At 39.7% G+C, this 27,294-nt stretch overlaps 1 protein-coding gene across 1 annotated transcript; it reads right to left on the bottom strand.

Moving 5' to 3' along the window:
• Positions 1 to 2: 2 nt before the first annotated feature.
• Positions 3 to 16,314, bottom strand: cracr2aa (calcium release activated channel regulator 2Aa). The gene is made up of 18 exons (XM_071505073.1): positions 16,152 to 16,314; positions 12,694 to 13,106; positions 10,577 to 10,688; positions 10,286 to 10,475; positions 8,931 to 9,077; positions 8,555 to 8,645; positions 8,343 to 8,438; positions 6,976 to 7,163; positions 6,502 to 6,573; positions 5,707 to 5,752; positions 5,439 to 5,527; positions 4,929 to 5,280; positions 4,470 to 4,602; positions 3,702 to 3,783; positions 3,181 to 3,295; positions 2,787 to 2,888; positions 2,284 to 2,360; positions 3 to 1,512 (listed from the first exon to the last, which is right to left on the bottom strand). Exons 2-18 carry the CDS (start codon positions 12,901 to 12,903, stop codon positions 1,425 to 1,427), a joined length of 2,190 nt encoding a protein of 729 aa, XP_071361174.1. The 5' UTR covers positions 12,904 to 13,106; positions 16,152 to 16,314; the 3' UTR covers positions 3 to 1,424.
• Positions 16,315 to 27,294: the final 10,980 nt, after the last annotated feature.

A 27,294-nucleotide genomic window follows, 5' to 3' on the forward strand; every position in this document is an offset into this window, starting at 1 on the left:
TGTACTGGGTGATGCTCTATAGCTTATTTTATTTTCTTTGTACCAGGCACAAATGAATTAATCATCAGGTGCTTTACATATAATACACACATAAACAAATCTTTATTCATTTGTTTTATGCTAATTACATTTTTATATTTACATTAAAGTGATGTGCAAGACACTGGCAGTAGTGAAGCACTATTAGTGACTATAGTGCAATATCAAACAGTAAAATCTGAACTTTTTATCAAAACCTCTACATCTGTAACCTTCCTGTCACATACAGAACACAACGTACTTCACATGTAACAGTGACACTACTTTCATAAAATACTTGGCACTGACGCAGATTAAGATGAAATTAAATAAATATTTTGTGCACTCAACTTCATTTGGTCTGAATTGTCTTCCAGCTTTTAAAACTACAACACAGCTGAGCCAACTTCCCAGCCTAACAACCTTCTGTACAACAAAAACAAGACAAAATTATAACTCACTCACTGTACAATTTACAGAGTGGACGGAATACCATGAACACCTGTAAAACATAATGCTATTAGATATAACAGCCCAGGAAGAAACACTACATTTGAAGCTAATAATTTTCATTTTAACTCTACAATAGTTTGTGTTTATACAGTGGAAGTGCGTTGCTTCTGCATGATAGTTAGTGTTTTTGTCCAGCAGGTGAAGAAACTGAGACACCTGTACAATATCCACAGCATACAGATCCAGTAGCAGGGCCACATAACCACCAGAAATGAAATAGCCACAGAACTAAATTAACACCTCTCTGACATGATGTGAACAAAAACTGAACACAAAAGGCTTCACCAAGGCAGTGTTAACTCCAAGGTCATTTGATAATGCATTACATTTTACAGTTGTTCAGGTGTGAATGTCCATTTCATATAAAGTGTAGGTGTACAAAAACTGAAGAACCAAAACAGCTAAAAAATTACACATAACACTGAATGAATATTAATACATTTACAATTAATACATACAGTAAAATGGCTTTGGGAGCTAAATAAATATTCTAGAGTTACAGTTTTAGTTTGATTCAGAAGGGACAAATTTGTTCAGTTATTTTTACATCTAATCCTCAAAGGGAACATTTGAACTATTATTATTCTTTATATTATGATTTTACTACATCTTCATAAAGTATAAATTTGAAGGTATTCCTAAACAGCAATTGCTACCTTGGGAGATCATATTGAGTAGACTGTTGTAATAGTGCAATAACATGTGTGACATATGACAGTATATATTGCGGTGTTGGGGTTTACCCACACAAGACTGCTACAAGACTGAAGAGTAGGTGAAAAGTTGACATTCAAAATAATGTTTCCTCACTGACACATGTGGTCACACTATCACATTGTGTATCTTAGTAAAGGGTAGTGCTACTGTGTGTGTGTGTGTTTACTGTTTAGCTGTTAGCAGCAGGATCTCTTCTTCTCTGGGGGGCTGCTGACCAGCTGGACAGTCTTCTCCTTCTCTCGGTCCTCTTGTTCCTTCAGAATTCTGAGAAACATAATGAGACATCTGAAGCAGCTGTGACAAGACATCCTAATGTGCATCAAAATGTCCTGTGACATTTGTTCTTTCTTTGCTCTTGAAACTGATGCTTTCAGCCACAAAGCAACTGCTACTGCATTTCAACCTGCAAAAGCTCTATCAGGTCTGCATGAACCCTGCAGGGTCGTTCTTTCCCAATGTGGGATTAGTTGCAGCACTTCCTGCTGTTATTTGTCATGTTGCTGTGTAGCAAATGTTGTAGAACCACGATGTCAAGTCATTTGCAAGTGTACTGTGTGGTTATTCCATGCAGAAATGTCAGTGAGAGCAGATTACAGGCAGTTCTAGCAGTAACATAGATTCAATTAGGCACTGGCGCAGCTTTCTAATGAAAAAGAATGAAGCACAGTGCAGCACATTTATGTCAATATGTCTATAATTAAAGAAAGTCAGTGACATATGCACACACAGGGGGAACAATATGGTACAGATAATAACATGAAAATTTGAGTTTCCACTTCAGACCAATTAAACCAAAGCCAGATATTTTCACTGTTTCCTGTTGTGCTTTACAGAACCAGCTTACAAGAAAAGGTCCTTTGTGCCTCCAACACAGCACAGATTTGGCTCTCTGTGAATTGCCTTATTACAGTGCAGAAATAATCCCACTTTAAAAGCTGTTCAAGCAGACAGTTATTCCATATTTAGACTAACATAATTATTGTTTCTTTGTTTTCCTGTTGCATAAACTCACACACCACACAGTCACATGCTCACCTGGCTAAATAAATCATGGACTCCACCACATTGTGTCCAGAGCACGCACTACACTCATAGAAAGTCATTTGGTAGTCCTGAAAAAGAGACAAATGGTGATGATGGCTGTCAGTACGCTGTGAAATATGCTGATTGTCCGAGCAACTTTAACTACACACTGATGAGTGCAGGCCTGTCAAGAAACATTTAAGTACATTCTGTACAAATAGCTGCAAGAGCACAAAGAATAAAATATTTCTCATATGACAATATTGGCTCACAGTGTCTCCATAGAAACTACACTGCCCAACAGAGACTAGAGGAATAAAAAAACAACAAAAGATGAAGATAAAACAACCTCAAAATCATAGCGGAGTAGCTTCCACATTAAACTCTCTATTCAACAGAGATTGTGTGTTTCATTTATGACAGCTAAAAGAAACACTGCTTTTTTACTGTGGTCTGAAAATGACACTGATTTGTACAGAGCTTTGAGCTTAGCAGAGTAAAACATACACACAGACCTTGGCTAGTCTTTCGCCCACTCCTTTCTGAACTTGTCTCTCAATCTCCTTGTCTGTTTTGTTTCCTAAAAGCATAATGGGAATGTCCTCGCCTGCACCCTCCTACAAAGGAAGACACAGAAAGAACAAAGAACAAAAGAAAATTATCTTAAGTGCGTAAGTCCACTGTGGATAAAGGACAACTGTAGTCCAGTTTCCCTGTTGCTCAGCAGTGACACATCACTGTTAACGGAATGTATTGTCTATATCATTATGCTGTGAAAAATATTCAACACACACCTACTCTGTTTCTTGGAGAGCTTATTCTCAGTCTACTGTAGGGAATCAAAATAACTGCACAGAGACACAGAGCAAAACAAAAACATCTGTTCTGTATTTCTGTGGCGACTGTTACCTTTACACTTGTCAGCCACTGTCTGACAGCTGTGAAGCTCTGCTCGGCCGTGATGTCATACATCACGATCACACCGTCAGCCTTGCGAAAGAATTGTTTGGTGATGCTTCGATATCTGCAGGAGGAGGAGGAAGCAGGCAAAAGGGGAAGTGTTATGTTTTCACTAGAACATTTAAAAACCCTGAAAACTCCCTCTGTGCTTTAACTGCAGCTGTTCAGCTTGTAAAAAATTTCTCATGTGTGTTTGAAGACCCAGCACAAGAAAATAAAAAAAAAACTAACAAAACAAAAACATGGGTGTGTGTTTTGAACTTTTAGCAGAAACAAGGAAACTATTTGATTTTATGGAACATTTAAGAATTTAACAAGAACACTCTTGAAGGAAAGTAGTGTCATACAGTAATTCGCCAAAATACCACAACAGACAGTTGAAGTGAATTAGAATTAGAGTTACAATACAATAAAGACTCTTTCCAAAAGTGATGATCCCTTTGGCTTCATCTCATATGCTGAAACCTCACCTCTCCTGTCCTGCTGTGTCCCACATCTGCAGTGCCACCTGGCTGTTGTCCACAGTTATAGTCTTTACACTGTAGTCTATACCTGCACGTACAGACAAGAAAATCAACAGCAAACATTATATATACAGTATTTCTACAGCACAAATTACTGTAGAAACATGTACAAGTATACAAACTGGAAATGTACACAATGACCACAATTAACTAATCCTCACAAATGTTAAATATGAATATGTTCATATTGGAAAAATAATGCTCAGATCATCTGAACTGAACTGGAAATTTGTACTTGAGAAAAACCCAGAGCTTAACACATAATGTGATGTATTCATCACACTTTTAAAATATTTACACAACACATAATTTCAATGGCTTAACTGAAGTGCTTTATCTTGTAGCACTTTTGTTTTATTGCTGTGCAATCAAACATCATCAAAATGAAATCCAACAAGAGTCGTATGTTTTAAAGAATTTAGTTTGAAGATTTATATTCTTTACAAGCCCAACTGAGAATATGTGCTCAAAACAAAATACTTTACCATGCTGAAGGTTTCAAGGCTTTTTTCTTTCTGTCTTTATTTCCAGTCTTAAAACCAACGGTTACATTAAAGTGCATTGTAGGCAAACACATACAGAGTCTGAGGTCAACCAAAGAGCTGCGTGTTTTCATGCTTTTCTCACAGGAACTGAGCAAAGGCATCAAAAACACACAGGTCTGTGGTTGACCTCAGAGTACGTATGTGTGCATTTGCAGTGTGAAGTACGTACCCACAGTGGCAGAAGTGCCAGGGTGGAAGCAGTCGTCACAGAATCGTCTAAGGAGGGAGGTCTTTCCCACACTAGAGTTCCCCACCAGAACGATCTTGAAGAGGCGGTCAGGAGGCAAGGGACCGCCTTCATCCTGAATAAAGAGAGGAATGATGGCAGGAGATATTGGAAGAAGGTTTTAGGAATTCCCTTTAAACAATCAATTAGGTGGCTGGTTGTTACTTGTGTGAGGTAGGCCACAACATGATGAGCTCTCGCTGAGAAATGTAACACCTGTCTCCTCCCAGTACAGTATATACTGCCTGGTTTGGAAAAGCTTTTTTCAATAAACAAAAGGAAAAACATTTAATGATTTAAAATAAATGTGTTGCTGTAGTATTTCAGTGTTGATCTCAGAATTGAAACATTATGTCTAGCTTGGCTTACATGCAGTATATCACTCCATGCCCACATGCTTACATTTATGCTGGTCTCCTTGCCAACAGGCTGACCCCGTGGTGATGTGGGGGTTTCCCTTTTCTCCACATTTCCCTTTGACTGTTGCTTCTGGGCAGAAGATGCACACGGGTAAATATCACTCATCACCAAGTCGATATTCTCCTCACTGTCTGAGGCTTCCTCTCCTTCACTACACTCCTGAAGAGGGGTTTGGTTCTGACAGTCATTCTGGAGCAAGTGTGGGAGGTGGTCCTCCTCAATGGAGATGATCCTCTGGAGGTGCCCTCTTGTCTCCACTGGGCAAGATGGCTGACATGACTCATTGGCCAGGTTCTGCCTCACAGAGCTGAAGGTCAGCGCCTCCTCATCCCCACTGCACAAACAAAGTAACATTACAGCCCACACCACTCATGGAAACAAAGCAGATCCAACACATTTGATGAAACCAGTAAAGGAATACACTGCACATCCTGTGACTTGTGTTCCATTTGACACAGTCTTAAGAGAAGAGTAATGAATGTGATCGTTTACCTTTTGAAGACATTTGTGTTTGTGAGTTTCATAACACTGATTAAAGGCCTCTGCTTCAAACATGGTGTTTTCTTTGAATTCTTTGGATTCTGCAAAATTTAAATATGAAGTTTTTATTGATATTGTGGAATGAGATTCAGATTCAAATCTGCTATTCCTTTACATTTTTTCTATTCCTCTAATCTTTAAAAAGAGGGCACATGAGGCACAGACAGGGGAAATGTAAATACTACAAAGAAAAAATTTTGCTATAATAAATGGCACATACCTGATAGCAAATGTCCCTTTCATCTCGTAAATGTTTGTTCATTTCCCTGGACACAACAAAGAAATAAAAATACTGAAGACCACTGTGAGAACCTTGAAGTCTTTTAACTATTGAGCTATTACCGGTACACAATTTTCAGCATTGTGTATCTGGCAAAAGCCATTATTACACTGTTTGCTGTTGTATAATTTTCTAGCCATAATGGCTCTGATACATACAGCTCTCCCTCAGATTCATAGGGAAATGTCTGTCCATGGTTAACCATGACATGTCAGTGTGTAATAGGCTGTAGAGTAGGATCAGAAGGAGCAGTTCCCAGGTAGGAATCATTGTAATTGATATTTAAGCAGATAATTTCTGAGAGGGAGCTTAAACACTCAAAAAATCTTCCTTATAAATAAGATTTTCAGCTCAGAAACCAATCAGTCCTGCTTTGCGCTGTGACTACTGCACTTATATGAAGTGAGTTACCAACTGAGGTGTTAGAGTAAAATTATTTTGTCTGATCAGTACTGTAATGATGTGACATCTACATATTATAATATATGTCACAAAAGTAATGAACCTAAACCAGTAATATCTATTACTGGGGAAAGATGATTAGCATGACCCTCCTCATCCCCGCTGCAGATACAAACTAACATTACTCAAATTTGACAACACAACACTTCTTTACAGACCTTTTCAAATATTCAAGTAAGCTTCCCAACGCATCATATAAACAATATAAAAGGAATAGAAAAACTTGACAATAACACTATCTAAGCTGTTCCTCTATTTTTCTTCTGATCATACCTCAATAAGTCCAGCTGTTTGAGGAGGCTTGCTCGCTCTCGCTGCAGTCCCTCAGTCACTCTATAAATTTCCCTGTGTGGAGTATAAGAGAATAAACCTCTGAGGAATAATGAGAATGAGATTTAAAAAATAATAATAATTTGTGGGTTACAACAACTCAGCATCACCACATAAATGACCTCAATAGTTTTACAGCTTGATGACAGCAGGAACATCCAAATATGTGAATGCCTGCTGATACAATTACTACAGGACAAGCAAATTTCAAAGTAGCTGTTCAGCTCTTGCTCACTGACAGTATAAATTGTGTATGAACACATTGCAGTGTTTTGCTGCCTCTCTATTTGTTTTTAGAGATAACATGTAATTGCATCCTGGCCATTGCGAAAGAAATAAAAAGCAGAGAGGCCAAGCAATCAGGGCTGAAGATATAAAGAAACCTGAGTAACTAAGATTAGCTACAGTGAAACTCACATCTCCTTCTCCTCATGAAGTCGTGTGGACTGCTCCTGCAGCAGACTCAGCTGCTCCTGGGCCAAGATCAGCTCTTGGCTGGTGTGCTCCAGCTCCTGTGCTAACTCGTCATTTGTCTGCTTCAGCTTCACGTTCTCCACCTTGGTCACATGTTGTTCACTGTGAAGGTCCTGACACTGACGCTCCAGCTGGAAACAGACCCGTTGTCAAAAAGGAAACAAGAAAAGTAAAGACAGATAAGATACCTAAATATTTTTGGATAAGCCTCCCTGTTCACATCAACATAAATAAAATCTTTAACATTTGAAATATATTTATCAATTTAAAGCTGTGCGTAGGAAGATAGAGTTGTCTGACTCAGGCGACTCCAAGTGGTACATATCCATACAATTTAGTCCAACCTCTGTGCTCTCATGTCTAGAAATGCATGGCTGTTAAGTGTACAGTGACCTCTTCGGCCTCTAGTCATAGGATGAACGCGTGAAGATGAAAAACATTGCGTGATATGAAGACACAATAACTTCAAGCAGCTGACTTGTCCATTGGGGGACATCAGTAGTGAGCCACACCACACTAAATGCTCTCAAAGCTGTGCCAGCTGTTACAAAAAAGAGACGAAGAGGTCACTGTACACTTGACAGCCATGCATTTCTAGAAGTGCAAGCACAGAGGTTGGAGTAAATTGTGTGTATCACTAGGAGTCACCAAAGTATGGACTACTGTTCTCCACAAACAGGAAACTTATTAAACGGTTGGCAAACAGTTAACATATTAATTAGTGGCGTTAAGGAGCTGTGAAGAGAAGAAAAGTCCTTGTTGACGTGACCAGAATTAATTTCAGTTCACTAATTAGCCCGACTGCAAGTCTGCAACACTGTGTCAAAACTGTGATAAAAACTATTAACAACTATAAGAATCTATCAACACAAGCTGCTGTTGCTGCTCCAGAAAAAGCATTGATTAAACTGTATTTGATGAAAGTTTCAAAATAATAACTGTGTTAATGGTTAATGCTGCTATACAGCTGATCTTTCATAGATGGACTTTGCTGTACATATCAATTACATTAAATTAGTATGCTTGGTCATAGTCTAGGGAGTAAACCCAGTTATCCACTGGCTAATGTTCAGTAGCACTAAATACTTCCACCTCTCACTGATGTTTTCTATTGGACATGTTAAGTGCTTGAGTAGCCGGGCACCGGGCATGCATATTTATCACTGTGTTCCAATGACATTTCAATAGGTGTGTTGATGGTAGAGTGGGACTAAGTCATACTTTAGTAGTGAGGTAACACAGTGTGCATGTAAAGGCCGAGAATACTGCAGTGCACTTAGGGGGAAATCATTTTGATAGATCTCACTCACCCTTCCCTGTTTCTGGAAGAGTTGTTCCAGCTCTTTCTCTTTACTGGACAGCTGCAGCTCTAGGTCTTGACTCCGAGACAGAAACCGCTCATAGTCCTTCAGTCCAGTGATAAAAGAGGGAGGGAAGATGTGAACAAAGCAAAGGGGTGAGAAGGAAGTGGATGTCCAGTATTTGACAGAATTGATGACAGAGAGAAAAAACTAGTTTGTACCTGCAGCACAATCCTGTCCTTTTCATTTTTTATTTGCTGCTCCATTTCTTCATACAGGCGCTGGATCTCATCATCGTGTGTTGCAGCTTTTCTGTGTGGATAAAATTCAGATGTCATAACACGCTATGCACTGTATTTACCTTACATAATATATGTTTGTGAAACAACTGCAGCAACTGAAGTCACCCTCTACATTTACAGAGGTGAATAATCTCATTGATATGCCCTAAAACAACAGGTCTATGAGGGCCATCATTCAAGAGCAGAAAGCATGAAAACATCTTTAAATTATGTTACTTCACAGTCCATCTTAGTTCATTTATTAAACCTCTAATAACCTCTGAACCTTCCACACTGTTTAATTGCCGCGCCCTACCTTTTGAGAGCACTCTCCATCTCCCTCTTCTCCTGGTTGGCCTCTATGATCTGGGATGTCACTCTGGCCAAGAAGTCCTCAAAATTGGATAAAAGGTGCGGTTCATCCCGGCGCAGCTGGGCCCACAAACTGCGCACCTCAGCAGGACTGATGAGATAGAATGAAGGAGCAGGTGTAACTAAGTGCAGCACTGCAGTCAATTTCTTTAATGACATTTGCAGTCTTTGTCAGGAGGTTTCACTAGGGAATTGATTATCCTATTTTAGAATAAAAGTAGAAATAATAAGGTGAGGACACGAGTGGAAATTCTAGCACAGCAACAATCCAACACAATCACAAACATAGAGGCAGTTTAGGAACCAGATTATGTTTTTTCACTTGAAAAATCCATTTATCTTCACAGCAAAAAGATCTGCTACCAATACAATAATACAGTAACAACAATAAGACAGCAAAAGCAAAACACTGGATATGTACAATGATTTCAGTTGTGAAATTTGCATTAAAATCAGTTGTGTGACATACACAACCATGTGATTGGTGTAATTGTGTCTCCACATGAAACAATGTAATGTGACTGTGAACTGTAATCAAACAGGTAAGGAAAATCAAACACATCCAAAAAATACTTTTCAAAGGTTCCAAATATTTATTCTTAAAGTCTGGCAAGCATCAAAATCAGTTAGTGCTGCACAAACTGATCTGATGTAAAATGTCATCTCAGGCTCTCTCCACGTAGGCGGAAGCCAATAGGATGTGTAAATCTGGCATCCACCTCTACTACTGTTTACTTTTATTGAGTTGGAGTTGTTTGTTAAAGGTGAGTCTAGTCATGCATTTCATAAGATCTTATCATTATATCTTTACATCTTTGAGTCTAACAAAGCAATACCTAAACAGACCTCAACTAGAGTTACTAATGACCTGTGTGAAATACCAACGCAGAGACGGTTAACAGCAATGATTTAGATACGTCTCTGAAGGTTTTTTAAATGTGACTGTTTTCTGGAGGAAAAGCTTCTTCAGATTTAAATTGAAATTTCTATGTTTCAAATGCAATATTATGAAAAGGTCTGAAAGTTTAAGTACATTGCTCACAGAGGGAGAGCAGGAACAGCTTTGTTTGAGAGTGGAAACTCTTGTGCAGTTTGCACAGCTGATTACAGTCTCAGGCTTAAAATGTTGTGTAGGACTAAAGGAAATGTTGACAAAGTGTGCAAAGATATGAAGTAGGCCTAACAAGGCTAGAATTTCGACCACACACGCACGCACGCACGCACGCACGCACGCACGCACGCACGCACGCACGCACGCACGCACGCACACACACACACACACACACACACAGTACTCACTCTTCAAAGACACTGTTGGCTCCGAGGCTCTCCATTAACATGCAGAAGTGTTTCTCCTCGTCATCCTCGTCTCCTCTTGCCCGGCTCTCCTCCCATTGGGTCTGGTACAGGACCTCTGACGTACTCTTACAGGGGGGTTTGTCCCCCATACCTTCCTCTACAGAAATCTTCTGGCCAAATAAAAACTCGCCTAGAAAAATCAAAAGCACGGGTGCACAATTGAAACATCAGACTTCACTTACTGATGACTCTAGAACCATGGTTATAAGTAGAAACAAACAAAAAACGTACTAAAGCCTGAGGAAAACTCATCGAGGGTAAGGTATCCATTGCCGTCAGAATCAAGGGTATCGAATACGTTCTCCAACTCCTCTGCACTGAGAGGGAGCTCGCCGTTCAGCCTCTGTTTAGCAGGACACAAAACACAGCTGCTGTTGACAAGAACAAAGCCCCGAGAACATTAACTGTACTGTAGCTATAACAACTGCTACTTGAGACTCATAAGGACAGTCATTTGTGCAGTGGCGATCATTTGCTACAGAGCAATTGGTAGTAGTCCCCCATTGTTTTAACCCTTGCCAGTCTAAATCAGAGTTAATTAGTGCTAATAACACAGGATGTGAGTTATACTCCAAATAAGCTCTTTCTAATTCTCATTTCAGCCAGAGACTGTTTAATGATGTTTAATGCACATGCATCTTCTTCAGCAACACAGAGCTTCACACTCACACAGTTGAACACATTAACACCTGGGATCTTCCCAGTGCAGCTTGTCTTCAACCACTGGGCAGCTCCAATGGAACAGATGTTGGCTCAAGTGAGCCCTATGACAAAAGATTCAAAGTAGATAGATATAGAGATAGTACGAGTCAGGAGTGAGAGAGAGTACTTAAGTAAGATTGTAATCCAATGTGAGACCCTCCCAAAAAAAACATGTGACCATGACAGTAACTGCTAGACCATATACAAGAAAAGCCAACACAGCCACACCTCTGTAAGCAGCTTGGTCTTTATGCTGTGTTTACACTGCTGCAAATGTTGACTGAGGCAACCCACACAATCCAGGGGAGGGACGGTGAGAGGACAGCATCAGTGTAAGACTATCAGCGGTTCTTGTAAAATGCGTTATCTGGGCAGAACATATCCCTTATGTCAGCAAAGAGTAGAATTGTAAAGCTTGTCTGTTGGTGGTCATGGTGTGAAACGTACTTTAAGTGGTGACAACCCAGCAAAAATATTGTGATAGTGAAATACTGTGTGAGCGAAAAATACTGTCTTGTTATGTCTCTGGTTCAAGTGGCCACAACGAAAGGGAGACACATGGTTGAATTAATAAAAATATTTTTATTAAACCAAATTAAGATGCCAAATTAAATCTTCAGAGTGTGAGTGTAAAATCAGTAGTGAGTGTTGTGCATGAGTGAGTATGTGAGTGCTGGTGTTGTAAAGTGCAGAACTAAACTTAAGGATCAAACTAAGACAACATAACCAAACCCAAAACGTGGTGTGCCTGTGGAGAGGAGCAGAGAGAGATTAGCCAGCAGCCAGGACTAATATACCCTGGGACACTGTACCAATCAGCTGCAGACGAAGAGACAGACTAGTAAAAGGATCCCAAACCCCAAGAGGACTCCAGTGGTCATCCCAGTGTCAAAACAAACATTAAGTATCATCTACAAAGTTTGGCTGACATATGGAACGCTATTACAAATAACCAACAGTATCAAGTGCTGCTTTTAAGTACAGTCTGTGCTCTTCTATACAAGCGGTTGAGTGGACCACTGTCCTGCTCGCTGTCTAATTTCCAAGCCATTATCATAAACACCCGATCAAAGGCTTCCACTCTATGTATTTATGCTCCCAAGAATGAAAGCCTACAAGTGCTTCATCAAAGGATTAGCTGTGGCAGGGATGAATATCCAAAGCACAAGTGAATCTGCACAATAATGTGAGTGGAGGAGTTGTGTGACAAAGCTGCCGCGTGGCTCGCCGCGTCTCTGTTTCTATTATGCTGCTTTGAATAAGGTGCACATGCTCTATTTGTGTCATGTTGAGAATCATTAATGAGTGCACAAACCGCCCCTGCATTTTCTGCCCATTCTGGATGAATGGGTTATCTCTAAAATGTAAGAAAACATGTACGTAATGCCCTGAACACTGTGGATGCTAAACATCAGTGCAGATACTTTATTGTTTACCTTTCTCCACAAGTTATTAAAGTTAGTAACAATGTGTTTCCATTACTTTCTGTGGTAATATGTCATACTCATTAATCTATGCTAAAATCTAATTAAAAAAATTCTCTCAGTGGAATTATTTGAATACAACAAATATCAGTGCTCACACTATTTTTAAGACATTAGAGTTCAATGGGTCCACAACACATGTCATCGTATCAGTAACCTCACCTGCATGTCACGGCGGGTGATGAAGCCCTTGTTCTCGATGTCACACATCTGGAAGAACTCGTGGGTTTTCTCCAGGATAGTGTTTTGTCCCACAACCCCATTCTCGTATTTCCCCTCCTCTTCGCTGCTTCCTTGCTTTTGCCATGCAGTCGGGGCCACCCTGGTGGTCGTGGTATTGGAGATGGCACAAGGAGCAGTAAAAGCTGCCATGGTGTTTGTGAGTCTGTTGATACAGGAGCGTTTCCCCCGTGCCCTTCACATGAGCCAGGTACGGAGAGAGGCGCAGCAGAAAAAGATCCTGGAGAAGATGAGCTTCAGGCTGCTGTACATCAGACGCTTTCACCAATGTCACAGATTGCCATCTCTTAGCAACCACCTCTTTAACAACCACCTCTTTAATTAGTCGATGAAACCTAGGAGAGAGACAGGAGCAGAGTCTCCAGTTTAAATAACTACAACCTTGCTCTTTGAATATAGTTAATAACAATATTCTAAACGTATCTACTGCATCAAATAGGACTATTTAAACCTAATAAACCAGAACGACATAGAAAAAAGGACATAGCACCACTGTCCCCAGCACTTTAAAAACACAGTCACACATATGCATTAAAAGAACAAACTTAAGAGAATCTTATTGTTACACTTGTGTACATTCATTAATTTTCAATCTCTCTGTCTGTCACTCTTTCACACTTATTAAATACAGCTAGAGATGCGACATTAATCATGGCCTACTGTGTGCTGTGCGTAACAACTGCTGCTCTTCTACTTCACTTCAGGTACAGCTCTTGCTGAGACTAATGTCATCTGACAAATTAAAAGTAAACCCAAAAGTGAAAATAAAGTTGTGGTATGAAGAGGAGGGGTCCTGTCTGCCTGGAAATATTGACTGATATAAGTCACTTAGTGGTGGGTCTCACGCAGACTACAGTTCTTTGTGCACTGGTTTGGAAGACTGCCTTCCGGAGGCTGCTGTGCACCATGAGTTGGCTCAGTCGATTCATGAACAAGAGCATCCGACAGTGTGTGTGTGTGTGTGTGTGTGTGTGTGTGTACATGTGTTGACCCACACAAATGTAGATATGTGGGACAGGTATAAGACAAACAGTGGAAAAAAGTGACATGCACGTAGGCAGGTAGATGGCCAGAAGAAAATATAGGGTCAGACACATTACACACACAAACACTCACTCTAACTCACACACACACACACACACACACACACACACACACACACACACACACACACACACACACACACACACACACATCTAACTCTAGTTTTACTACCAGAATAATCTATATTTTTTGCTCATAAACAATTTAACTGTTTTTATCTCTCATTTCTTCAAAGCTATACTGAACCTCAATAATGAAATAAACATTTGTATGTGTATTAAATGTTTCTATTAAAACATTTGGTTTGCTGTAAACATTTCTTGGTCTCAACATTTTTTCCAAAGTGGCGTGGTTTTCATGAAATATTAATGCTATTTCTGAATATGTCACTGTTGCAAGCATGACAAACTTCACGAGTAAAGTCACCAGCCCAATTTAAGCGGGGGGTGGGGGGGTGTAAGAAAGGGAACTACTGCTATTTGGAGAGAGTAGTGTGGTGTTAAACACATGATAACATATAATATTGTCTAATCTTTACAGACTGTTCCACTGGCTGGAAACCAAATGTTTATGGCTCCTTTGTTAAAACTTGGTTAGGTTTGTTGAGACAGGTGGCCAGTGCCCGGAGATTAGAGAAGAAGGATATCAGACTAGAAAAACACTCAGACGCTGTTTGCCAGGATACTTGCTTCCATACAGATACTACAACAGAATAACATTTTGTCCAGAAACTACACCTAGCACACAATTTAATACTAAACTGTCTGCGCTGAAGTGTAAAGATAGCATCCATTTACATACTTGGTCTAACTTTACTAAACTGTGGTCAACTATAAGTCTTGGGAATAAAACAATTATTGTATTGAAACAAAACTATGCCTCATTTTCCTAAGATCTGTGGTTAAATATTGGAGCTCACTGCTTTGCATACAGTTACCTTATCTGTTTCAGGGTTTGACCTGAAACAGCTGTTAAAGCTACAGCAGTTTTTACTGCCTAAGCAAACTAAGTTCAAACAGAAACTTTAACTGTGTTTAAAACAACGCAAATTAATGGAGCAGTGAAATTAGGGTTCTGGATAGTCTCTACATTCAACAGGCTACACGCAAATGATGTACAATGTGCTCAACAGAGATGAGTTTCTCTTGTCTACCTGGGTTCACGTGCTAAAGCAGACACTGACTAATACAAATTTAGTTTGTGGTCTGTAGCTGTGGCCACAACAGCTTGACAACAGTCACTCTTGCTTCAGTCATTTTTGACAACAATAGAATGATTTAAAAAGGCGACAACAACATTTTCAACTTTCTATGACATAATGTTCATTATATGTCTGCCATCTCTCACTCCCCCCAGTGCCATCTGTGGTCAAATATAAGTTTGGTTACTGTCCCTGACAAAAATAAGACAACTACTGAGGAAAAGCCAGCTGTAGTAACTCACTTAGCTATACTGCATTTATTATTTCCAAAAAATAAAGATTGTGCATAGATTTGCTCAGATGAAGACTGGCTCTGTGATAACAAATGACAGGACTGTTCATAAGGAAACAGTGACAGGCTGTAGCATGCTGCTTGTTTTCTTTCAAAAACTGGAGAGACAGAGCTGCCGTGACATCTGTCTCTTGAATCCACCTTTCTAACTTCAGTGGGTCATCCTCCTGGCCGCTTACTGTCAAAAAGCACAGGCGTTACATGGGCTGCAATGCACCCAACAAATCTTTCGAGAGATGGTGCACGAAGGGTATTAAGTTTCACCCTAATATATACCTGGCTGCACATCCGTCTCACATGCTGGAGGTATTTCAGGTATAACAAGTCAAGTCGCCGAATGAAAATCTGCCCTACTTCCTGGAGAGAGGTCACGGCCATCTGTCACATATGACAACAATTATCAGTCATGTCCAGAGACCTCACTTTGAAGAGACGCAAACAGCTGCCAAGTTTCACCTTAACTTGCTCAACTGTTGCTACAGAAGTGTCATTGAAAAAATAAAACAACCAACGCTTGCAATATGAAAATAATACATCAACAGCAGGGGAAAGGCGTGTGATGAGGCAAACAAATAGTCAGACGAGGACCACAGGTTCCAGTCTCACAAAACACGTGTAACAGGACAAAACGTCCATTTCCTTCCCTATAGCCACGCTTTTTATCGTATTGTCAAACTTCCTGTGGCAGATAAAGCTCCTTGACATTGTGCTAAAAAAAAAAAAAAACCGTTTTACACAAACTCAAAGCTAACGTTAGGCAGAAAGGACTTCCCTAAAACACCCAGAAGACAGCAGTTGTAACATCACGCTAACGTCGGCGGGGAACAAAAGTTAGCTACGTACCTGTAGGAGTGAAATTCAGCTTGGAGGAATCCACTGACTTAATCTGTCTCGGCTTTATCCGCTTTATGTGAAGTTCACTGTTTTCAAGTGTCAACTGCGAGAGTGCAGGAATTTGACTGAGCACTGACGGAGCGAACCTGGAGGGAGGGACTTCGACAGAGTCATCGCCGGTAACCATAGCAACACTAACACGGAAGTGTAGGTGCAGCAAGCATGCAAGCCAGAGGTTTCTTTTCCCCCCATTTCTTTCTTTTATTCTGATTCCCCTGTCGTCTGGTTTTTCCATCAGAAAAGAACAGAAAAAAATACATGGCAAATTATAAAATTTCAAACATGAATCTCAGAACTCAAAATTAATTTGCCATGTGGAGCTCTGAGTGTGAGGCAAACTATTGAAAGGCTTGTGTGATCTTTATCTCTGTCGGTAACGTATAAGGAAATAACCAAAGCTAATTTCAATATGGCCTACAGTCTACTGACTGAATTGTTCCTGCAAGCTGTAAGACAACAGAGTGTGGTTAGAGCTGCTGCTGCTGCTCTGTGGTGGACAGGGAGAGACAAGGTTTGCCTGCAATGACATCGTTTGCATATACACAAGTACAATAGTGTAGGGCTGTAGGCCCTAAACAATCCTATATAGTGTACAATACTGTACACTACATACTGTTCAGTGGCATGCACCAATTATGTCGGAAGATTATATTTGATAGTCTGAATATATCAGCTGTTACCACTGTTTCCATGCACCAAACATAGAAACAGTGGTAAATGCCTATATGCTTGTATAACTTGTTTTCCACCATAACAGTGGTGGAAGTTCAAGTTACTCTTGCGCTGCAGTTGAATAGTAAAAAAAGAATGTGGTTTCCAAACAACTTTTTCTTGACCTTGAAGGAAAACGTCATGAGGTCAAAGAAAGATGTGTAGGAAAATTCATAAGGTATTAAGAAAAGACATTGCCAGTGCTGAGAGAACCTAACTGCACTCTATGCATTTTTATTAAACCAACTTTATTTATAACACATGGAAGATAAGTATCAATGCTGTAGACCTACAATTCACGCAAGGTTTCATGTCCAAGACAGAATCGCACCTCTTAAGAAGAGATGTTTTCAGTTTATACACAGTTTTTGAAAATGCTGATCTCATTTATGCATCATTCATCTTAAGATCTATGAAACTGAACATGTTTGCCTCACATTTTTGTCTTCATGTCATGTAGCACTCTGCAGAAGCCTGCAGTTGTATCCCGTGTGGACAGCTTCTTTTTTTTTTGCAGACACGTGTGGTAGCACCAGTTTTCCACTTCAAAGGCAGCAAGTGCTTTGCAATACTGATGCATACCAAGTGGTGTGTGTTAAACTGTATGCGTGGATGACAATAATATCACTGAAGTTGGAATTGTTATTGGATTATTTTAGTTTCTCTTCAAATAATGTTCAGCACTGAAGCACAGATGACAGTCCCTCCAAGTCAAATAATCAAGATTAAAACAACTTTTACTTTGAGTTTCTCTATGTTAACTGTTACCTGTCTGAGAGGTGCCAAATGTCACATTATCAAAACAACAAACGCTAATCTGTAAGGAAAAGGTTCAGTTTTAAATACTGTATGACAAGGCCGAATGGTTGACAATTACTTGTTGTGCAGTTGTAGTACCTATAAGTCTCAGATGAGGGCAGTATAGGACCTCCAATAGATTCATTGAAATTAAATGCACAGCGTTTCAGTACTAGTTTTTCCATCATAAAGCAGGAAACTTATGTTTAATCAGCTGCTTTATAGAAGTTATTATTGTACTTATTGACCTTTCAACAAACTGTAGAAGAATTTATACTCTCCATCTGGTCAGATATAGTCTAATAAATGGTTCAGATGAGCTCGGACTCTGTTTTATAACAAGTGGGTCTAATTTACAGGGGGAACAGTCTTACACTGTACCATAAAAATGTGTCTGCTCCATCGCACAGCAGCCCAGCAGGTGTAAAAACACTCTCCCAGGCTACGCCTGTCACACTTTCCCGCTTCACAGACTGAAACTACATGGATGTTCCACATGTGTGGTGGTGATGAGGCCCCTTGAGCTTTGACTGTCTCCTCCTCAAGTTGTTTTTGAAAGGCTGATTTGCGGCAAACACACGCATGCAAGGCAATGCTCCAGTTGAGATTTCAGAGCCAGATGTGTTTACACTGGAGGACGCTGAGTAATGAACATTTGAATAGCACTCATTTTGTACACGAGCGGAAGCAGACAACAGCACAGAAAAGGTGGGATATTTCTTCATGTGGTATTAAATTCTTTATTTTCATGATCTGTGTAAAATACAAAAATCTACTATTAAAACCAAGTATCATCTGCATCTAAAGATTCATATTGATTTCCTCATGTTGTTACAGTTCTTCGAACATCATCATGCGTGAAGCTCAAATGGGAGATAGAAAACTACAGCCAGGCTCTGCAGGCAAGCAGAGATCCACTACTACAGGACCTCTGGGAACCATTTCCACCAGCGGAGAGAGGAACCAGAGCAGAGTGTCAAGAAAGAAAGAAAGGAGAGTGTATGCAGCCAGTGTCACCACACTGCTCTGGTTTAAGGTCTTGGAAGGACTGACATCACACTTGGAAAGTTTCGTTCTGCGCTGCATCTCAGAGTATGGGGGTGTGTGTGGTTGGGGGCTTGGAGTCATCTGTGCCACTGTTTCAGTGGGCTTTCAGTGCCTCTGGGATCACGCTATGTGGCTATGATCAGAGATATGCCAGTGGCTGGGGATGCGGCTGTGCATGTGGACAATTCTTCCATTCAAAGTCATGGCCTTTACTGTATCATTGTGTATATTTGTGGCTACGGTTTCGGGTTTTGCTCGTCTACAGACGTGCCCTTTTGTGCTTTCAGTCTTGTAACGATTAAAGGGTTTTGTGCCAGGGAAAACTGAGGAACTCATTCACATATTTGCGCAGAAGAAAGACTGTAAAAGTTTATGAGGAGTTCTTGATCTTTTGTCATTGTATCTCTGCAGTCTGGCTGAACAACTGAAAACTCACATGTAGGGCAGACCTACTTTGAAGGGTGTCATCACCTAGAAGGCCTCCAAATTTAGACCATTTCTGACATCTATGATACAGAGTATTTGCTCTTATTGAGGTTCCCCAGTGGCACTTGGACATCATGTACTTCAGTGTCCCTTTGCTCACGGTTTACTGGTAATTGTTCTGTTGCAGCCTCAAGATAACTTTAACCTGCTTTTAATTTCAATGCAAAAAAAAAAAAGATTATTTGTAAATCTGCAACAGAAATTATTAACATATACATTTTAATAAAATAAACCTAATGACTGATTTGAATGACTGGGGTTTATAATGCCCAACTAACTCCTCTGGTGTTTCACTTTCTAACTAGAGTCTCTAGGTGGCACTCTAAAGTAGGTTAATGTGGTGAAATAATCCAGCTCAGCACCTGTGGACTTAAATTGCAGTCAAAACGCTCACACTAATGAACTCTGGATATGGAGATTGAGTAAGTCGTGGATAATTGTTCGCTGCTGTGTAGTAGATATGATTTTATGGATGGATAATCTAGGTTCTTCCATTCTATTCTCTGCACATTTCCGCAAGAGAAGGAGAAGATTCCAATATGTTATTGAAAAAAGAATTCTTTTTGGAGAGACATGCAGCTGCTTCATACTGTAAATTGGGTGTGAGAATGTCTGGGAGCTACGGTTAAGTTGCTGTTGTAGCAAAACACCACAACTGCCATACTTATGTCACAAACACCTCCGTCCTTCATGTTCTCCCTCTGTAGTCTGCTATTTCTCAGTATTTTTACATCGCATTGATGAAAGATCTGACTGATGTTACTTATTTTCCAAGGATGTGGTGATGGTTGGGCGCGCACTCATGTGGCAACCTGGCCCCTGAGTGTGGCCAAGTTGGAAGCACGGTAGTGTGCATGCAAAGCAAGCATGCTGCTGCTATTTCTTCTTATCACACAAACTCTTATTGTGCAAGACAAGCTATTACACGCTCCATTTACAGGTTGGCTGCTGGTACACTGAGGGCCAGAATTTTTAGCCTGATGTGTGACATAATGGAAAGCTTCCAACGCTGCCATAGTTGCGTCATCTATCCACCCCATTCAGCCTCTGTGGATTCCATTATAATGAACATATTACCTCCAACTGATTAGTGAAGCTCTCATGGCAACCATCATATCCGCACTCAGTCTTACTGTACATTTGCATCAGGGACTTTCATTCTCTCTTCTAACAGGATTTATGCCATTAGGCATGATTAGATGTAAGAACCACTTGCCATAGGCCGCTCCCCAAGGGAGTATGAGAACATGTGTTTCCCATTGTTTCATGGGTTTCTTCATCTGTTCACACTGACCACACTGATTTTTCTATTATCTCACTGCACTGGTGCACTTCAACAAAATCTTTTGTAGTTTGCCTCCAGATTATATCACCTGATAATAATAATAATAATAATAATAAACTTTATTTATATAACACCTTTCCAAACAGCAGCTAAAAAGTAATAAAAATGCATCAAACTTAAGAATAAAAAACAATATAGTAAACCAAACAAAAACACAAGACAGATAAAACCAACAAGAATAAAAAATAGAACCAGCGTCAATCTTCTCATCTAAGTCTTGGAAAGGGAGTAAATAAACGTATTACCCACCATGCTGAACTATGAATCTCATCATCTTTTTCACTTTCTGTCCCTGAACCAATATCCTTAACCAACAAAGCTAATTCTAGCCTGATGAGGCAGTAGCTATTAATGTCTGAGATTTGTCTTAAGATGAACTACGTTAAGACGATTTTGCTGTCCAAGCAAAGAAAGGACCAGAATAAAACTGCATCTCTCTGCGTCATGTTGGAAAATGTTGCAGTTCACATTTTTTACTTAGGAATACACCCACCCTGATAGAAGGGACAGGGCTGGATTTACTGTTATTTGTTATGCTTTTGCACATATACTTTTTAGATATGCATTTCACACAGCTGTGACAGCTTCTCATTTTGTCAGTTTGACAGGATATTTGACAGCACATTTGAGTCGTTCTTGAAATGTAAATACAGAAATGCAAAAAGGTTGTTGGTACTGTACCACTATAGCAACAAAACTATTTAAGCATAATACATGGTGTTGGATAAACATTTAAACGGTATACTATAGATGATGATATTTCTGAAGAAGTATGAAATTATTGGAGTTTATGGTGTTTTTCATATCAACATATGCCACATTTAGAGCGAGAGGGACAAAGAGACCATCTGTGTTTAGACACGTTATTTAATATTTTACTGTGTGTTCAAACCTAGATTAACATTCCTGGAGCAGGTAGAGATTCAATGACGGTCCTAGAAACACTTCAGCTGAGTAGTGTGATTGAAATTCTGGTGAGCTGAAGAAAACATGATGACCAGGTGTTCAGATGTCTCAGGCAGGAGTATTTATTGCAGATACTTTTGCCTGAGACATGTTCTTACCTACTTAATATAACATATGTCTTGTCCTTTCCCCTACTTAGCTGGTGCTCAGCAACAACTGGATTTGAACAATATTGTCTAAGTTTGGGCTTTTCTTCCACCTCCTTATCTATAAGACCTTGGTTACCCTAGTAACGGAGGATAGAAGTGTCCCCGGCCGTGTACTATGAGACATAACAGTATCCAAACAGTAACCCGAGTATAACACAGTGAAGGTCATTAGGGCCTGTGCTCTGGAAACACAGGTGAGGTTCAGGGAATTAAGCGGAACACTGGAGTGAAAGAAATATCTCCTTCACAAGTAGAATTTGTTAATTTAATTTAGACAAAGACATTACACCGTAAGAGATTCCACCTATGTCGGGATCTTTTGCCAATTCATCATAACTTCCATATGATCCATGGATATTGTGTTTTTTGCAAATTTTTCAAATCCCTGGCTTCAACAGCCGCTATCTGAGGATGTTTTGTTCATGTAACATCTGTGTACAATGATTTGTATTGAATGAATAGTCACTTACATTGAAATATCATTGAAAATGTGAGCCGAAATCTGTCAATTAATGAAACGCAGAGGCAATTATAATTTAACAACTGAGTAAACACTGATGGATAATTTCACCAATTACCTTATACATTTCACAATGTACAGATACATCTCTGTACACCCTGCCCAGCAAAGCTAATAAAGCTAAGAAAAAGCTAATTGCAACCTAACAAGGTTTAATGCACTTGCGGGAAATGAGGAGGAGGATCAGTCACACATTTTATCTTCCTTGTGTTGGAGGCACTTTAATGTAGAAACCTGCTTTAGAGTGCCTCTCTGTGAGCTGACACAACTGCATGCAGACTTATTAACTTCTTTTGTGAAATGCACACTTTCTGTCTTATGCACCTTTTTGGAAGGTGTGAACATCAGCTAAAAAAAAAAACTACAGGAAAAGTTCTCAGGAGTCAGTGTCTGTAAGGCAGCTGAGAAGTCATGACTAACTGTCTAAATGCTATTATTGATTTTATTAACAACGTAAGTAAACGTCAGCTCACTCTATGATGCCGAAATTTGTTTCCAATTCAGCAGTTAAAGGAAACTTAACATGCAGTGTTGAGCAACTGTTTCTCCATTTTTTTTTCACCTCTTTCTGTTGTGAAAGTGTGTTAGACAGTTCATGTAAAGCCTTAAGACTGTGTGAAACTCACTTCCACATTTGGGAAACCTTCATTCTATGATGTATAACATGTTTCCCACTATTTTCCCCACATCTTTGGTCCATTGCCCAGTTGTGCATGGAAAGGTGAATGGTTTAGGGCCAAAGAGAAAGATGACATCAGAGGTTTCCCTTTGTAAAATGGAAATCTGACAGCTCCCCCTATGGTAGTCTATTAATTCTGGGGACTGATAAAATAAAACAGCCATGAGGTGGATAAATGAAACGGAACATGCTCTGGCAGAACTGGCTGGCAGGGCACCACATTTTATAACCTTATCTGAATTCCGTGTAGCAATTAAAGCAATTAAACACCTTCTTACAAGCGTACTGACACTTGAATTTATGTATATATGTGGTAATAAAACTGAATTGTATGCCTTGCACAATTTTAACACCCACTTACATTTTATCAATCTAAGTGCAACCTTTGACCTCTTTGAATAGCAGGCCTCCCCTGGGTCTCCTAAACTTTTCAAACCAGCTTATATCAGTCTCATACAGAGCAATATGCAAGGTGGAGCATATGTAGAAATGATATTCCAGGTCCACCAAATTCTTTACAGGCCTGACTATAAATACATGACTGATTTATGAAGCTGATAGGCAGCCAGGTGAAATAATCTACTTCTGTTTCTTAGTTCATGCAAGTTGTAATGCCTGAGTCTCATTCCTCTATTGTATGACTTCACTGTAAATACACTTTTATCCTGAACTTTTCAAACCAGCTTAGTGGAGCATATCTCTCTCATATTTGATCAGGTCTTAAGGGTGACAGGATCAAAATCGTACTGGTGCGAGGAAAGGCATACGTTAAAAGGAAACACTTGAAGAGGTGAATATGATGAAGTAAAGTGGATGTCAGTGTAGCATGTAGACTGCACTGCACATCTTGAAATGGTTGTGAAGTTCCGCTATAGTCAGCAGTCTGTCAGATGTATCTGTGTGCAGCAGCACATGTCATTCGGTCAACAAAACCAAGATGCAACAGCCCTCTTTTTAAAATAGGGTGTGGTACCATATTACAAATCAGTCGCTTTTCTGTCGTTTTCCAAGAAAGAAAAATGAAAGCGACAGGCTTCTCTTAGGTTCTGTGTATGTCCCAGTGCTTTTGTGGACACATTTCTTGACAATCTTCAGCCAAAATAAAAATGTTTTCATGCTGCTCTCGCCCTAGGAGTGAAAGAGCGAAGGAGCATAAAGAACTGTACAGCAGGAATTAGAGATGACAATAAAATGATTTTATAAGGCATAATTGCATAACCCAAATGATATTAGACATGCCAGGATTGTGTCATAATCTGTAAAATGCTGAATGTGACTGTCAACCATTTGATGCTATTGAAGAAATAAAAAGATCTGACATAAGAGGAGCTATAATCAGTATTTTAATATTAACAACGGATGACATGACTGCTCATATGACACAGAAATAGCAGGCACAGCAGGTAGCTATTTCCAGCAGACAAAAAAAAAAAAAGACCTGCTGAGAATTAGTGAATTGGTGGAGACCAAAAACAGCTAAAGGGGGAGTGAATATTATATACAGTATGCTAGGTGGCCAGAAACATGACTACTGGATGTGTAAATAGCCAACTGTTTGCTAACATGTTCATAAAATAGCAACTTAATGGTTCTATATGTACCATTCTGCTGATACTGATAACGGTGAGAGATAAGTGAACTACAGTTAGCATCCTGTTGCACTTATTTGCATGTTTCCAACCGTGGGCAGGTGCAAGCAGGCATCCTGGGCACAGGCCAACACAGGGACGTGACACGCGAGACTGAATGTGAACATGTTGATAAATGACTTCAGTCACACTGTGTGGATATAGGTCTGACTGTGCAAGACTACAGTTTGACTATAATTTAAAGGCTGTGTTGTGCTAAGAGTTGAGTCAGTTGCCAATGTCAGTGCACTCCATTTCTAAGCTAATGTTAGCTAGTGCTGCACACTGTTGGGGAGCAGAAGAGAGACATTGGGGTAAGGTACTAAGGAGCAAACATAAATGTCACATCCTTCCCTGGAAAATTAGTCAGCATGCTGTGGAAGTTGGGGATGGTGTCGTTTTTTTAAATTACAATCTGTTCGTACATTGACAAAAAAAAAAAGTGTTGTGTTTGCAGATAATTTCTGCTGCCCTGTGTGGTCAAAAAAAAGGTTTTAACATACTTAGAAATACTGCAAAAGTTTACATTTTGTTTTGAATTCAGCTGTGAAATGACAAGGAAAACAGTTAGAATTTTGTGGTTTATCCTCTCTGGCTTGTATTTGATACAGGGATATAATACTATTGTGTGTATACCATCATCAGTCTTGTTGCTCTCTGGAACAGTAACTTACCCTTATGGCTGTAGCCAACTGTGGTTTCAAAACATTAAAATTAGTTTGTTCATCTTCATTTAATGTTTGAAAAACCTCTGGTAAGGAATATAAAACCCTAAAAACATGTAAAAGGTGAAGTGTCATCTCTTCCATGTGGGGAGATCTTGATCGTTCACTAAATTGATTCCCACATTTCACATACTACAGAGCTACTACACAACTTGGAACTGTGTGTTTTCCTCCTTTTCCTACTAATACTAGAAACCTATGTTTTTCAGTTGGATTGCTCACTCACAAATATAATGTTATATTATATTATATGTTTCTGGAAGTTAATTTCACTTAGTTCTGTTCTATTAGTTCCCTCTTTACAGTTTTTTCATATGTCATAGTAGCACAAAAATACCACATTTATTTTCTCCTATGAGAGATGCCAGACTGTAACTGGCTTCAAAGCTCCCTCAATAAGTTTAATATCACCCTGAAGCTCTGTAGAATATGAGTGTGGTGAGAACTATATCTTCCTCAAGGGATCAGGGGATTCAGTCTAGAGCTACAGCTTCTTTTCCACAGCCAGACTCCTACTGATACTTTCCATCCTGGCCCTCCGTCAGCACTTCTGCCAAAATGCAATCTTTTTCACATAGTGAGAATCTGTAAAGCAGAGAGCACAGCACACATAGCTCAGCAGCCTCAGAGACTTCCAGCTGTCCGCAGGGGGGGTACAACAGCTTCTAAAGGTGGATGATTGGTTTTCAGGTGAGTTATTAGATGCATAGATTTTGTATTATGGTCACACCTGATCCGAAGACTACCAGACTCAATGTTATTATTAAATCTCAAACAGTTTATCATGTAGTAAGGAATGTATCTGTAGACATGGCGTCAGATTAGGTACGTAATGGGAGAGACACAGAGGGAGAGGCTGGACCTCCCACTGATAATCACTGTGCTGAATGGGCACTGCCTTCTCACTGGGTGGCACATCTTGTAAATGCCTGCTCAGACCAGAAGGCACATACCACAGCAGCACCAGCCGCATGTTGGGTCAGACTGAAGGGCAAGCCAGAGAAGAAAGGTTTCACAACTTCACCCAAGGCCGAGCGCAGCAGCTGATGTACAGCAGGTTGTTATTATCAGCACTCTGTGGAAGAAGTGAACACTTAGACTTCTGGATGCTGGATGACTTTCATTAGTGTGTCAGACGTGATTTAACAGAAATGTAACACTGTAATATAGTAAATGTTGCTTTAAAGTTGATGAAACAAGTTCTTCCAAATTTTAATTCGTGGATATGATTCTAACTAGAGCTGAATTTTATTGACATTATCACTTAAGTATGAAGTCAGTCTATTTTCCAGAGAGCTCTTCTAAACCAGAAACATTCTGTTATTTGTTCAAATTATGATTTAGGATGTCTCCTTTGGTCCAACTGAGATCCTAAAAGATAATTTAAAACAATTGGATTTATTAAGTTTTGGCATAAGATGATAGCTGTAAAAGTCTACCCCATAAGTCAAAGATGTTTTCTGGATGAGCTTAGCAGTATTGGTATGTACAGTATTTTATAGATGGGAAAGCATTGCTATCAATCCCGGTTTCTTTTTTTGTTGCTGTCGGAAGCCTGAGGTCTCGTTCCTGTCCTGTTGAATCTTTAGTGAGCCATTCTCCACAAAATGTTACCACAAAGGTCCTGGGTTGGCAGATGGTGGTGTATACTTTTAGCCTGCTAATCAGATTAAAGTGAGTCACTTATTTGGCTTGGATTGGGATGAGAACCATTATTCAAGAAACTACATTAAAGTTCTGGGAATCTACAACTTCTTACTTGTCATCTTCACTGTTGACTAATGTAATCAGTTACTCATATTACTAATTTTAAAGTAGTAAGTAAGGATGGCTCTTAGCCATTACAGTCATCCTTTACTATCATGGGAAATAACTTTTACTATCCCTAACTAACTAGTTAGTAATGCTAACAACATTACTCGTGTCTTTACATTTGTTAGGCAGAACAGCTCAGTCCAAGGGGCCTTTAAACATCTCCACATCACATATTCTGCATTTAAGATGTGTAAAAACAGAAAGCAAGACATTATTCGATTGG

This window comes from Trachinotus anak, unplaced genomic scaffold (assembly GCF_046630095.1).
Source record: "Trachinotus anak isolate AG129_WGS33_773 ecotype Australia unplaced genomic scaffold, CSIRO_AGI_Tana_v1 ptg000002l, whole genome shotgun sequence".
NCBI lineage: Eukaryota > Metazoa > Chordata > Actinopteri > Carangiformes > Carangidae > Trachinotus > Trachinotus anak.

Coding starts and splice junctions, on each gene's coding strand:
- cracr2aa (XM_071505073.1), bottom strand. CDS start 12,903: ATGGCAGCTTTTACTGCTCCTTGTGCCATCTCCAATACCACGACCACC. Junction 6,574..6,975: donor CTTCATGAGGAGAAGGAGAT/GTGAGTTTCACT, acceptor TACTCCACACAG/GGAAATTTATAGAGTGACTG. Junction 5,281..5,438: donor AACACAAATGTCTTCAAAAG/GTAAACGATCAC, acceptor TTGTTTGTGCAG/TGGGGATGAGGAGGCGCTGA.